General features: G+C 34.3%; 1 protein-coding gene across 2 annotated transcripts in view; it reads left to right on the top strand.

Annotated features, from left to right (window-relative positions):
• Nucleotides 1-2,117: 2,117 nt before the first annotated feature.
• LOC120302655 (ATP-dependent translocase ABCB1-like) overlaps nt 2,118-14,702 on the top strand; it is a 68,208-nt gene continuing 55,623 nt past the window's right edge. The window contains exons 1-5 of one of the 2 annotated variants that reach the window (XM_039331424.1): nt 2,118-2,309; nt 2,999-3,093; nt 5,482-5,533; nt 6,134-6,278; nt 8,122-8,188. In XM_039331424.1, coding sequence (XP_039187358.1) covers nt 3,005-3,093; nt 5,482-5,533; nt 6,134-6,278; nt 8,122-8,188 — 353 coding nt within the window. In that variant the 5' untranslated portion in view covers nt 2,118-2,309; nt 2,999-3,004. Of the gene's footprint in view, nt 2,310-2,998; nt 3,094-5,481; nt 5,534-6,133; nt 6,279-8,121; nt 8,189-14,702 lie in introns of those variants that run through there. The other variant, XM_039331425.1, reaches the window with a different exon arrangement.

Raw genomic sequence — 14,702 nt, 5'->3', positions numbered from 1 at the left:
GTGAATGCTCCAACAGTGGAAGTTTTTCAGAAGAGACTGGACAGCCATTTGTCCGAAATGGTATAGAGTTTTCTGCCTGAGCAGGGGATTGAAATAGATGACCTCGAAGGTCCCTTTCAACTTTACTACTATTATTATTATTATTATAAAAATATTGTACAACTATTCCTTTCTATTCTTTTCATATATTTTCTGGAGGAAAAGCACAATAGCAGCTGGCAAATACAAGAAAGTCACATATCAAAGATCAAGATCTCATTATCTGAATTCTGTTGTATTCAGTGAATTGAAAGGAGCAATTAGACAATTAAAAACCTCTCTTAGATGTATCATTGTGTACCTAACAAAGGGTTTAAATTTGATAATAGTCTAACAAATTAATGAAAATATTTCTAACTTGGAATGTAAATGTCTGGGACAATTGTACCAATCTAGGCATTATAGTTTGTTGAATCGGGCTGTTCTTGGGATACGATCTTTGCAAATTTCATATTACACAAAAACCTAGGAAAATTTTGAATCTTGAAATTCTGATTTTAGAAATGCTGCACTTCAGAATTCTTGCTGATTTAAAAATGGGCTTTTAGGAGTATATTAAAATTTTTACAGAAGCCTTTGGATCTTACATGTCTCAATGTAAAGTATTTTAGAGTTATTAGTATTTTCTTAAGGCTGTTGCTAAATTGATCAATGAATTATATCTTGCTTTGAGTTTTATACTGTGGTGGGATTCAGCCAGTTCGCACCAGTTCAGCAGAACTAGTAGCTAATTTTTTGTTGCCCAAGCCCAGAATGGGCATCTGGTAGCGGCATCCACATAGAGAACCGGTTGTTCACATATTTGAATCCCACCAATGGTTTTATAGTATTAGAGTGGGTAGAAATATTTAGCTAAATAAGTAAGTAAATTATGTAATCCTAATAAGCCATCAAAATTGCATGAAGGACAGAGCAAATAATAACTTGGAGGGAAATTGATATCCATTTAGCAATACTTCCACTGAATATGGAAAGTACCTAGTAAAAGATGTAGAATAATGTTTGAAGAAATAATTTGGAAGACTTTCATTGTAACTCAGTGCATACTGAAAAGTATTAGGAAAGTTGATGGTGTAAAATATGGCAGCTAGCATGCTTTCCAGTGTGTACTTTTTAAATGATTTTGTTTTATCTTGGTTGCATCAAAACTTAAATGATTTTCTAGGTCCAACATATGAAAAATAATGTTTTGATACTACTTAAATTCAAATATTTCTTCATGAGACCCATCTTCTCTTTTATGCTTTACTATAGGCTCTTTTGAACTGAGCTTAATTCCTGGTGTCTTCATGAATACACACAAGATTTTTTTTGTTTTTTTTAATACTATTTTGGTGCTTAGTATGTCTTCTCTTTATGTACCAACCAAATCTGCATTGCTTTTCAAAACCACCCTACAGAAGATTCTACTAGTCTTACTATCAAGAAAAAAAATGCCTTAACACTGTGGAACCAATATGGATGTAGTAATTAAAGTGGACTAGGACTTGAAGAGAACAAGAGTGTAGTTCACCCAAGGCATGGAAGCCAGCTCGGTGACTTTGTGCCAGTTATTCTCTATCAGCCCAACCTACCTCACAGGCTTACTGTTGTAGAGAAAAGTAGAAGGAGGAAGCATTATCTATAGCACATGAGCTCCTAGAGAAAGGCAGGCTATCAGTCAAATAACTGGATTAATTAATAAATACCTTTCTAGCAAGAGATTTGCAAAGGGCCATATGAACACTGTTTTCTCTCTGTCTTAAGGTTATTTTTTATTCTTTTATTAACTTCGTATCTCATGTTATCCCTTAGCTTTATTTTCCCTCCATATATTTATTCTTCTTTTGTTCTCTATTATATATATAAATGCTTGAAAATGATTACTCCATTTCACTCCCACTATACACACAAAAAACCCCAAGACACTAGGACATGGATCACTATTTGGAGAAACAAATTCTGATCTTCAAAGGCATACGTTTAAGGTAGGGGCTTTTTTTAAGGGAGGAGTTAGAGGGCAAGAATTCATAACCCTCAGTTCAAGCTTTGTTAAATATTAGTTATGGCAGAGGTGGAGTTCAATCAGCATGGATGTAATTTTCCAGGGCAGAACAAGGACGAAGAGGAAGGGCTACTGCTGACAGTTGTCTGCCACAACTAACCGTTGCTTTATAACAGCTGGGTGTTACTGAACAAATTCTTTTCACCAATCTACAGCCCATCGTCACTCCTCAACCCCTAGACTCCGAATAATTCAAAGACAAAAGTCAACCGGTATATCCAAAAGAGTAAGTCTGTGTTTTTATCTTTTTCACTGAATTATATAGACTGTGCATTTAACTACTGTGTTTAAAAAGAGGGGGAAAGGTCTGATATCTAAGTAAATTGCTGTCCTTAGAGGACCTTGATGTTGTTTCCCCGGCTGAACTTTCAGAAGTCAAGAATCAAACTTTTGTCAAGTTTGAGAAGATGATGTTCATTTTCTTAATAGTAACAGCTATTAGCAATGGCAATGTCAACTCTTACAATAGCTGGAAATTATGAATTATATGATTATAAACAAGTTTCCATTTTTGCTGTTACTGGTGCCTTTCACTTTTTATTTATTTATCTTATTTTATGCATCACTTCTTATTTTTCCTCTGTGTAAACTGCTGTCCACTAAATTAAAGAACACCCTCTCACCTGCTATCATTATAAATTTGGATATAGGTGAATTCCTGGAATAATATCTGACATTCTGATCTCTTGGGATTGTTCCAAGCAAAGAAAATGTATAAATATATGTATAACTGGAGCAAAAGCATCCAAGATACTGCTTTATTTAATCAACCAAATTACTGAATAGTGCTTTTTAATATTATTTCCATTGTTTTAAAAAAATCTAAACATTGTATGTGTTTCTGTTCTTAGTGGCAGCATACATTGGTAAACTGGTTTATCTTTTAATTTCCTGAGAAATTTATTTTTTCTATAGGTAGAAATGGTTTCTGAAAAGGAAGGAAAGAAACATATTAATGGAAATGTGAATGAGAAGAATGTTGTTATTGAAGATGCTTCTGGAAGCCAAAAGTAGGTTTTTTGGTTTTAGTTGGTTGCTTTTTTGCATTTTCAGTTTATGCATTTATCTGATTTATCCTGCGCGATTCTTTCTCTGTAGAGGCCAAACATCCATTCAAAATATACCACTTTTCAGAGCTAACTTCTATATTCAACAAATTTGTAGTCACACCATGGATTATAAGCTAAATACCAATATTTTATTTATTATTATTAAATTTGTTTGTTGCCCATATGAGGCGACTCTATATTCTCTACATACTTTAATATTTAGTGTTGCAAATTTCTTAGTATACCTTGTTATTCATCTGCTGTAAAAGGACATTGGGATCCTCCGTGGCTTTCCTGAGCTTTCATTTGAGTTCAGTGACTTTGTTTATTTTTTCTCTATTTCATTCTTGCTGTGTTTATTTTTTTCTTTTACATTTTTCAAAAGTTTTGTTGAAAACTGCCTGCCTATAGATTTTCAACAAGAGAATTATTTTTCTCAAAAATGAAATATCATTAAAGGAAACCCTGTGTTATTTACGTTCTGCATCATCATCGCCTTCTGACAAATTGTTGAAAGTGCACAAATATAGCAGGCTATTTATATTACATTCATGATTGTTTTTGGTACCTGAGGACATTCAGAGGGACAAACGTATCTGACTGTACCACTTCGGTCCCTCTTCCCTATTGACCCTCTTTGTAGAGGCATAGATTCAGCAGCTGTTGTTTTTCCTCTCATATCCCTCTGGGCTAGGACAATTTACAGTTTATCTTCCTGGAAATAAGAACCTTGGTTGTAATAAGTTGTCCGCTTCTGTTATAAGTACACACCCCAGGATCTCTACATTGTTGTATTCACATATTGGTTGATAAACTGTAGTTCATTTAAATCCTAGCCGGCTCAGAAAGTCAAAATGGCTTAGTAGACATATAATGCTAGGCAATTAGATTATAAACCACAGTGGCTGTATTCACTCAGCACAAAACCAAGCAAAACATGTTACGGCAGAGTGGGTGAATTTAATTACCAAAATCATAGGAAAAAGTAAATGCTTTACTCCTGCTTACAGTGTTTATGGATCAGTTTAAGATTTAGGGAATTATAATTATTTGAGAACTCATTGATTTAAATGGGTTCTAACCAGTGCTTTTTTTTCTAAAAACAAAAAAGGTGCCGGAACTCACACAAGTCATACAACCCGCCTTGCCTATCCTACAAGGTTCCATCCAAAAAAGGTGCCGGAACTCCGTTATGGGCGTTCTATGAGAAAAAAAGGCCCTGGTTCTAACTACTTAGATGCTTATGGTTTTATTCCCCCCGAAATGAGAAAACCAATTAAATTGAAAAGGATCAGGTTTCAGCATTCTCATGTATCAATATCGAATGAAATCTGAATACATAACATTCATATTTGATGTAATTCTTTGAGAAATATTACATGGAATAAGAATACATAAGTCACCCTGTGGTGGGATGGATAGCAAATAAATTTAATAAATAAATAAAATATATAAATCATTTATACATATTATCATAATTTAATATACTAAAAAGTAATTATTTGTTTGAATCAATTCTGATTTAGGTCAATTAATAGAGAATCCAGAAGCAAAGAAAAAAGTTCAAAACTAAACAATAAAATATCATCATATAATAGTTGTTTTGTTAGTTGTGAAGTCGTATCCGACCCATCGTGACCCCATGGACAACATTCCTCCAGGCCTTCCTGTCCTCTACCATCTTCTGGAGTCCATTTAGGCTCACGCCTACTGCTTCAGTGACTCCATCCAGCCACCTCATTCTCTGTCGTCCCCTTCTTCTATTGCCCTCAATCTTTCCCAGCATTAGTGACTCCATCCAGCCACCTCATTCTCTGTCGTCCCCTTCTTCTATTGCCCTCAATCTTTCCCAGCATTAGGCTCTTCTCCAGTGAGTCCTTCCTTCTCATTAGATAGCCAAAGTATTTGAGTTTCAACTTCAGGATCTGGCCTTCTAAAGAGCAGTCGGGGTTGATCTCCTCCAGGACTGTCTGGTTTGATCGCCTTGCAGTCCAGGGGACTCGCAGGAGTCTTCTCCAGCACCATAGTTCAAAGATATAATAGTTATTAGTATTAAAATGAATTGAGAAATAAACATTTTTGAAGTTCAAAATAAAACATATTAAACATAATTCCTGACACTGTTATATTGTTTCAAATATTATAATACCCTTTTTTTAAAAAAAGGATTTTGATTCTTTTTGTCATGCTAAATTAACATTATAGAATAGTGCAGACTTTAAAGCATCTTGGTTAGGATCATTAGTACTTTCATTATGAAAAGTACAAATTATGTTTCTTATTTATTTGAATTGTATAAATATGTTTCTTTGTAGAAAAAATGAAATTTGACTATACATTATTTTATAGGGAAAAGAAAAAAATCAAAGAAAAAATTAATATGGTCAGCCCATTTGCAGTGGTAAGTTATAAAATTTGGTTGTTTTATTTTGTTTTGGTGCCCTGGGGTCAATGTTGATTTCTACTGTCCGCCTGGACTAATTCATGCAGTTTTCTTGGCAAGATTTCAGAAGTTATTTGCCATTGCCCGATTTCTAGAGCTGACTGGCCTAAGCTAATCCTGCTAGCTTTGTTCCTTAGGCAGGATTAAAACTCTCAGCCTCATATTTCTAACCTGATGTTTTAACCACTATATCAGACTGATTCTGTTTTAAAATTAAAGTTTAAAATTTAAATTAAAGTAGCAAAACTTTTAAAATACTGTGTGTGTATTCAATAAAACTAAATAAGAACACTCATTCTGTGAATATTATGTGCAATGTGTTAATTTGTATTCAAGCTATTTTTTAAAGAAGATACCGGATAACAGTGCTTTAAATTATTGGTATAAATCATATTGTATTATCGTTGCCTCATTTAATGCAAGAATATGAAAAAACAAAAAGTTAGGAAATGCTGTCTGTTAATTGTGGAATTATCTCATAGATGTGTGTGTTCTAGTTGTATGACATATATCAATAAGTGGGCAATTTTTTTCATATGTGGATAATTTGCTTTTCAGTTTCGTTACTCTGAATCCCTGGATAAATTATTAATGATAGTGGGCACTATTTTTGCAGCCCTTCATGGGGCTTCCCTTCCATTTATGATGATGGTTTTTGGAGAAATGACAGATGCCTTTGTTGGATCGGGAACTCTTCCTCTAGGTAAAAAGAGTCAATAATGTCATGAAAAGAATGCAAAGACAGGATTAAAGCATGTATCGTTTACAGTGGATCCCTAAGAAAATTGTCAAAAGTTTAGTAGGCTCTTGACTACTAGCATTGACTAGTGCAGGATTTACAAACAAGAGTATTCTATTCTTACATGGATGACAAGTGGCTGTTCAGAATGGTGTAAGGTCTTCTAATTGGGCAAGACCTCCAAGGTTTTTTCCAACTCTGTTATTCTGTGTTCCATATATAGTCATCCACGTAAGACTGATACTGCAAGAGAAAAAACTTAGACAAATGTATCTGATAAACATAATAAATATATATAGATCACTATATCTAACACTAATAATAAATGTTATATACAAATTAGAATCATTTGCCAAAACTAGACTGACTGTAAAGAATAATCTTTGGAGCATGTAAGCAGTGATAGAAACATAGGAAACCAGCCTTATGCCAAATTAAACTTTGGAATCCTCTTCTACAAGGCCATATTCTGAAAATAGATGGGACCAAAATAAAAAATAGCTGTGTGAGCCACTGAAAATCATATGTAGGCCCATTTAGTAGTACTGTAAAAAAGACCAGTACTTTCAAATAACAATATTTAATTAAAATAAATATATATATTTAAGGGCAAGATAACATTTTGTAGATAATCTGGGAGACTTTTCTTATATGTTGCCACAGTTTAGCATTTTCCTTTGTATTATAAAGTATAAATCTATTTTGGAATTTACACTATATTTTTAATATTTTCTGCCACTAAATGGAAAGAAATCATGCTACATATGTAAGACAACTCTTATGATTCTAAGGGCTACATATTAATCTAAGCCTTAGACTGTCTCCAACCTTAGATCCAACAACATTTTAATGGAGCCATGAAAACAAGGATAATTAACTCCTTAAACAGAAAGTCCTAAATGCTCTCCAACACACTTTTCTGAGCTTTACCATTTCCTGCTATCGACAGAGAACAGTGTATACAAGAGATAGCTATAATACTCCTATTTTCTCTAGGATAACATGGCTACAGGTAGTCCTCATTTAGCAACCACAGTTGAGACATACAATTTATTTGTAATCAAAGAAGTTACTAAATGGGAAAGCACTTAAACATGTTTGTACGTTGCTTTTTCCCATTCCCCCAACCTTTGGAGTGCTGGGATAGTTAGGAAAAAGAGAATTAACGTTTATTTACATTGATTGGAGAGAAAGGGATTTCAAGAGAGTAAGCAGGCACATAATGGGGAATGTTTACTCTCTTGTAAACTCTTCCTTCCCAATCTCTCCACTCTTTGAAGGGGGAAAAAAAAATGGGTCAGGCACAGTACTAATGTATACTAATGGTGAATACATAACACAGAGAGACAGAGACAGAAACTGCATAGTTAGTAAATGTGCACCTTGGTCACAAAGTTATTTTTTCATCATAACTTGACATGATCACTGCATGAGGTAATCAGTAAATGAGGTCTAGCTATAGAGCAAGAAATCACAAGCTAAATTGGTAACACAAGCAGACATTTCTTCAGTTTGCTATCTTTCTATGAATAACATATCCTACCATATTTTTTTTCAAATCATGATGTGCACAGTCATTCAAAATCTCACTAAAAACCAAAGATGTTTCTTTATTAAGAACAGAATTGGAGGAATAGCCACAAGGAATCTTATCAGCGCAATTGTCTTGATATAAACAAATGATGGCATTTGATAATTTATACAGTTTTAAAAACGTTTATAATCTTGTGACTGGTGATATTAAATTGTTAATATCTCCTTAATATTTTTTACTTGATTTAAACCATTTTTTCTTCCTTCTGCATAGATAATGCACCTTTAAATAATAACTCCCAGTACTTACCTCTTAAGAAACTAGAAGAAACAATGACAAGGTATCTTAAATTAATATATATATATATATATATATCATTATACATTACATATTTGACATATATATATAAGTGCTTGTGTAAATAGTGTAATAAATGATAATATTTTTAAACAAGAATTGAATAACTTCCTATAATAAACTTTATAAGTCTGGATACAATGCAAACAGTGAAGTTGCCTATATAGAGAAGCCATGTTAGTCTCAAAATCAGTTATTGATTATAACATTCAGAAAACAAAAATGAGATGAAATTGATTAAAGTGATGCCTCATTATGTCAGTACTACTGAAATCCTTATCTGAATAGATGCACTTTAGTTAGCGGTATTAAAGCAAGTTTTGGTGTTCATAAAATAGTATACTAGCACTACATATAAAGGTATGATCACAGCAATCATGTTATCTTTCCCAAATAGAAGAGCTATGTTGTACATCAATTATTATGAATGTTGTAGTTTGGAATGGGGAGGCACTCATTCAAGGGCCTGATGACTACCAATGTGTTGGACTACAACTCAGATACAGCCTCTTGAAACTTTGTTTCATCAAATCTGGAAATCATCAGGTTAGGGAATAATGCTTTAGTGTGCATTCTGATGTTGGCGACAACCCAGAATCTAGAAAATTGGTGAAAGACTGTAATTCTATACTTCAGGTAACTGCATTTATGCAAAAATGGGACAAAAGAATCTAAAAACGGTTCTGCCCAACCTGTTATTTCCCCCAGTACCTTACATGTAGGTTTCTACCACTCTACAACTAAGGGTGGTAGACAGAAAAGGCAAAGGAAGGAATTCTTTGCCGCTGCAGACGCCACAGACATTCAGAAAGCAAGCTCCATCTTCCACATCCAATTTCACATCGCTGGGGGATCCTGGAAAGGGTCAAAAGTTGCCCTGTAGGGGCGACCAGCAAGAAGGGGATCCCTGCTTGATTGTGGGAGGGTGGTAGCCCTTCCGCTTGATCCGGGAAGCCCTCCAAACCAGCGGAAGAAAGACCAGCCATAGCAATATGGCTTGTCACTAGGCTGCAGACAGCCGAAGTCAAACTTACCACCAGGCACCTACAAAGCATGCAGATGAGATTGGGTGAGATCTACCTCTATTCAATCCTAACTATTTTTTTCACCTGTATAAGCTGCTCAAAGTATTTCTCTCCCTGTGAGAGAGGGAAGGGAGATTCTATCCCACCCTCTAAAAACAGGGCAACTGACTATCCAGGGGAGTTTAAAATGTTGCAAAAATAACCTGCTTCTGACTGGATCTTTATCTTTCTAAAATTTGTGGACTAAAAGATTTCTTATTCTTATTGAAGATTTGGGTTTTTGCTAAAATTGGACAAAGAATTATAAAAATTTTGGACTTTTTTTTTTTAAAAAAACCCTAAATTGTATGGGTGACATCTTGTGGCTAAACCTGATATTACAATTTGTTATTGCCTAAAAGAGACTTGGCTTGAAGCCCAGACTATAGAAAAGACTGCAACCTTAACAGATATCAGGTGTGAGAAGCCCAACTGTGTTCTATACTCAGTGACAAAATTATTTTCATTCTCTAATTGTAAAGCTTTTAACTTAACACTCTACTAAGAGAACATGGATGAAGATCAGGAACAGATTATCTTTATGTTGAAAGCAATTTATGAAACTATTCTTACAGCTACTGATGAAATAAGAAGCTACAGAAAAGAGCAAGATGTCAGCCTACATATATGAACCCAAACTTTGATTACAACTAAAGAATTAACTACACAGAATGTAATAGAAGAAGTGGAACAATTAAATACTATGATATAAGATTCAATTGACCAACACACACAGTTAATGGAAAACCCAGAAAAGAGATCGACAACATGGAAAAGGGAAAAGACTTTTTATATAAACCCGAAGAAATCTGAGGATCAAGAAGAAGAACAGACTGAAGGGAAGATGAACATTTCATGTTGGAATATTCATGAACAGGAAGAGTCATGTGGTAACTCAATCAGCCAATGTGAAGAAAGTGCTACTGAGTCTGTGCAAAAAGAGTATTGAGTTAGGAGCTGGATTTCCAGTCTCAAGGTTTTGTCTCTGGTCTATCTCTGTAAGAAGTCTTCATTAAGCTATGTTGCTGTAAAGAAGAATGGTACTGTAAATATTTTTATATAAATATAAAGTTATTTGAATCAGCTAAATGCAGTCAACTGTGAGAGCTTCTGATTTATTTTTCACCAATAGAGAAATTAAAATTCTCTAACAGGTTATGGGCCCAGAGCTTACTAAGGACTGCATTGTAATTTAAAGCTGGAAGAAATTGCCTGTGTTTAGAAAGTATAAGAACAAGGCAGAATTAGCAGAATGGCTGCAATGGAATTTAAGGAAAGCTCTGTGCCTCATTTAGGCCAGAAGAATTACATTGTAATGGAATGTTTGCTGAAAGCAAAAGAGCTGTGGTATATTGTTGAAAATCTACCACAAGTGTTTGCAGCAGCAGATCAGAAAAGCCATGATCAAACTATGGCTTATCTCATCTTGAATTTAGATGATGATCAATTTCTAAATGTTGCAAATTTAAAGACTGCAAAGGAGATTTGGTTGAAGTTGAGAGCTGTGCACGTGAATGTTTCTGCATGCAATATAGTGCAATTGTCAAGAAAACTTTACAGAGCCTGTTTGCAACCAGGTGAATCTGTGGAACAGCATTTAAATAAAATGCAAAGTTTATTTTTGGACTTAGAACAACGTGGGATTAAATTCCCTGAGTCCCAGAAAGTTTTACTGGTGTTGAACAGTTTAGATAAAACCTGGGACACAGTTTCTGCAATATTTGAATGCAAAGAAGAGCAAGACTTAAAGTTTGAGGCTTTAAAGGCATGTTTGCTTAATGAAGAAGAAAAACGCCATTTTAGAAGCAGCCACGAGGAGGAGAAATTCCTGAGGAGGGGGTCCAGACTGCAAGTCTCCAGAGGAGAAGAAACAAGCAGATCAGACCCGGACCAAATTGTAACAAAGAAGAGATTTGCAAGCAGAGAGCTGCTCAGCAGAAAAAGACACATTTGCAAAGGAACTGTTTGCAGCAAAGGACATTTGTGCATGCAAAGAAGACTAATTTGCAAAAGGAACATTTTGGTGTTGCAAAAGTTTGCAATAGCAACAACAGAGACAAGTGGCTAATAGATAGTGGGGCAAGTCAAACAATTGTTAATGACTCTAAATTATTTTGCAGGTTTGTTCCAGTAGCACAAGAAGCTGTGGCTTTGGCAAATGGCCAGAAAGCAAAAGTCATTGGAAAAGGCGATGTAAAAATTCCATATTTGGAATCAAAGTTTACCAATGTGCTTTGTGTACCTGAGATGGAACATAATTTGTTAAGTGTGTCTAATTTAGACAAACAAGGTTTTGAGATCATTTTTGTAAATGGGAAATGTCTCATCAAAAGGAATGGGAATATTTGTGCAGAAGGCATAAAGGAAGATAATCTATATGTATTGCAGGGACAAAAGGTTCAATGTTCCCATATATTTAAGAATGTTGCAGAGCATGATTCATGTGTTCATCTTCTACATAGAAGACTTGGCCATGCAAGCTTTAAAGTTTTGCAGCAAATGCAAGATTTTGCAGAAGGGCTAAATTTGAAGGGATGCAAAACATATTTGGACTGTGCAGTATGCAAAGCATCGAAGTCAAAGGCATTCCCAGTTAGTAAATATAGCACAAGACAAACAAAAAGAGTTCTAGAGCTGGTCCATGCAGATCTGGTGGGACCTATGCAAGCCAGTTTGGGAGGAGCAAAATATGCACTGGTAATTGTTGATGATTATAGCAGGTATTCATTTTGCTATTTGCTTAGAGCAAAGACAGAGGTGCTACAACAATTCAAACAGTGGGTAAGTTTTGTAGAGAGAAGGTACAGACAACATGTGTGTCAGTTGCAAACTGACAGAGGTACTGAATTTATGTCAACTAAATTCCAACAATGGTTGGGGCAGTTGGGGATAAGACACAGATGTACAAATCCTTACACAGCAGCAGAGAATGGCGTAGCTGAAAGAAGGAATGGTGTTTTGCAAACAATGAAAGATTCATTATTGGAGGATTCTGGTTTGAGCAGGTCATATTGGGGAGAAGCCATATTGACTGCCAATTATATAGTTAACAGCTGTGGAGTTCCTCCATTAATAATACTCCATATGCCATTCTATATGGGAGAAAGCCATCACTGGCACATTTGAGAATTTTTGGAAGTACTGCATGGGTACATATTCCGAAAGCAATCAGAAGAAAGGGACAGCAAAAGGCAAGAAAGCTCAGGTTTGTGGGCTATGAGCCAGGGTCAAAAAGATATCGCTTTAGTGATGGAAGTAAAAGAATTATAATTTCAAGGTCTGCTAATTTTGCAGAACAAAATTAATGCAAATTCTGGGTATGTCTCACTTAATGACGGTGATCTGTTTAGTGACAATAATTCATCTAATGATAAAAAAAATCATTATTGAAGATGTCCATGTTCAGGGAGGAGAGGCTGAACAAGACATGAAGCCAGAAAGACTTGAGACACAGGAGCAGTTAATACCACATAGGTCAGAGCGATGTAACAAAGGAATTCCGCCTGACAGGTATTCTGTGAGCAAGGTAAAGGTTTGCAATGTGTGGTATGAGCCAAGAAGTTATAAAGAGGTGTTGGCATTACCAAAGGCTGAACAAGAAAGATGGAAGGAGGCCATGGATAAAGAGATGAAATCCATGGGAGACCATGAAGTATTTAAATCAGTGACTTTGCCACAGGGAACCACAGCTGTGGGTTGTACATGGGTATATAAGAAAAAGGTATTGCCAAATAGTGATATACAGTATAAGGCCAGGTTAGTGGCACAAGGTTTTTCACAATTAAAGAATGTATTAAGTTAATAGGTCTGATGTCTCTTCCTATCATGAAGGGAGGAGTGTTGGAATATTCATGAACAGGAAGAGTCATGTGGTAACTCAGTCAGCCAATGTGAAAAAAGTGCTATTGAGTCTGTGCAAAAAGAGTATTGAGTTAGGAGCTGGATTTCCAGTCTCAAGATTTTGTCTCTGGTCTGTCTCTGTAAGAAGTCTTCATTAAGCTATGTTGCTGTAAAGAAGAATGGTACTGTAAATATTTTTATATAAATATAAAGTTATTTGAATCAGCTAAATGCGGTCAACTGTGAGAGCTTCTGATTTATTTTTCACCAATAGAAAAATTAAAATTCTCTAACATTTCAGGACACTTACGTCAAGATGGAAAAATAGAGAGATGATTTGTTAGTCCTTCCCAAAAAATGGTGACCGGATGGCCTTTTCTAGTTCAAACAATATATATAATAATACAGGGAGATCTATTTGATGACTTAAAAGCACAGACATGGAAGGCGAGTTGGCAAAGAAAGAAAGCTAGAATAAGGCTGAAGAAAACTGGGGTTTTGACTTATTAATGAGAATTAAAATAGAACATACTCAAATAGACAAGATGAGTATTTTGAAAACTAGATTTTGTTATGAACTGAGATAAAGAAAACTTTTGTCATTTAAAACTTGGAAGTATAAATATTAAAAGTTAAATTTGAATATTGATTTGCTTATAAAGTTTGAATGTAAAATTCATTAAGATATATATAAGCTAAAAATCTATTAATAAATGTAATAAATATATTTTACTTAACTGCTATAATAAAAATTACTAGCTTAAATATGAGATAGTAAACACCAAGAGAAAAAGAGAGGAACTTTTTAATGTTGAAATAAGAGAAATTTTGGTTACTAAATTTAAGACATTTGGAAATTAATAGAAAATAAGAATGTTATATTGTATTATTAAGTTGATGTAAGATGGTGAGAAATAGAATATATTCAAATAGATAAGACGTGTATCCTGAACATTAGATTTTGTGATGAATTGGGATAAAGGGAACAATGGTTATTTAAAACTTGGAAATTATAAATATTAAATTTAAATATTAATGGGAAACTAAAAATTGGGAAAAACTAATTAGGACATTGAATGTTAAAATAACTAGGATATGTATAAACTAAAAATTATTGATAAATGTAAGAAAGTTATTTTTATTTAATTGATATAATAAGAATTGTATTAGTTTAAACATGAGACAGTAAACACTAAGGGGAAAAGAGAGGAAATATTAATGTAATAGTTGAGACTTGTACTAAAGATATTTGTATGTTATTGAATTATAGATTAACTCAGCCGCCAAATTGTTTTTTAAATATTTAAATATAAAACTAGAAAATCAATAAAACTTTTTTTAAAAAAAGAAAGAAAAGGCAAAGGAAGTGGGGGGGTCAAGGAAGATAAAAATACAAAAGGGCAGAGCTTCCACTATGATGTCATAAATTATTTTGGCTAAATGTAGATGCCTATGTCTACAACAAGGATCTTTCTGCACATTAAAGCACTATAAATGTATTCATCAAATCACGATGGCTTAATGCTTTGAATAGTTTGTTTTATGCAACAAACTTCTCCAAACTGTTGCCTTCATGCTGTGTAGTACTAGAAG

Source organism: Crotalus tigris, unplaced genomic scaffold, assembly GCF_016545835.1.
Source record: "Crotalus tigris isolate CLP2741 ecotype Arizona unplaced genomic scaffold, ASM1654583v1 scf7180000024437.13266115, whole genome shotgun sequence".
Lineage (NCBI taxonomy): Eukaryota > Metazoa > Chordata > Lepidosauria > Squamata > Viperidae > Crotalus > Crotalus tigris.
This window is presented reverse-complemented; position numbering and strand designations above follow the sequence as displayed.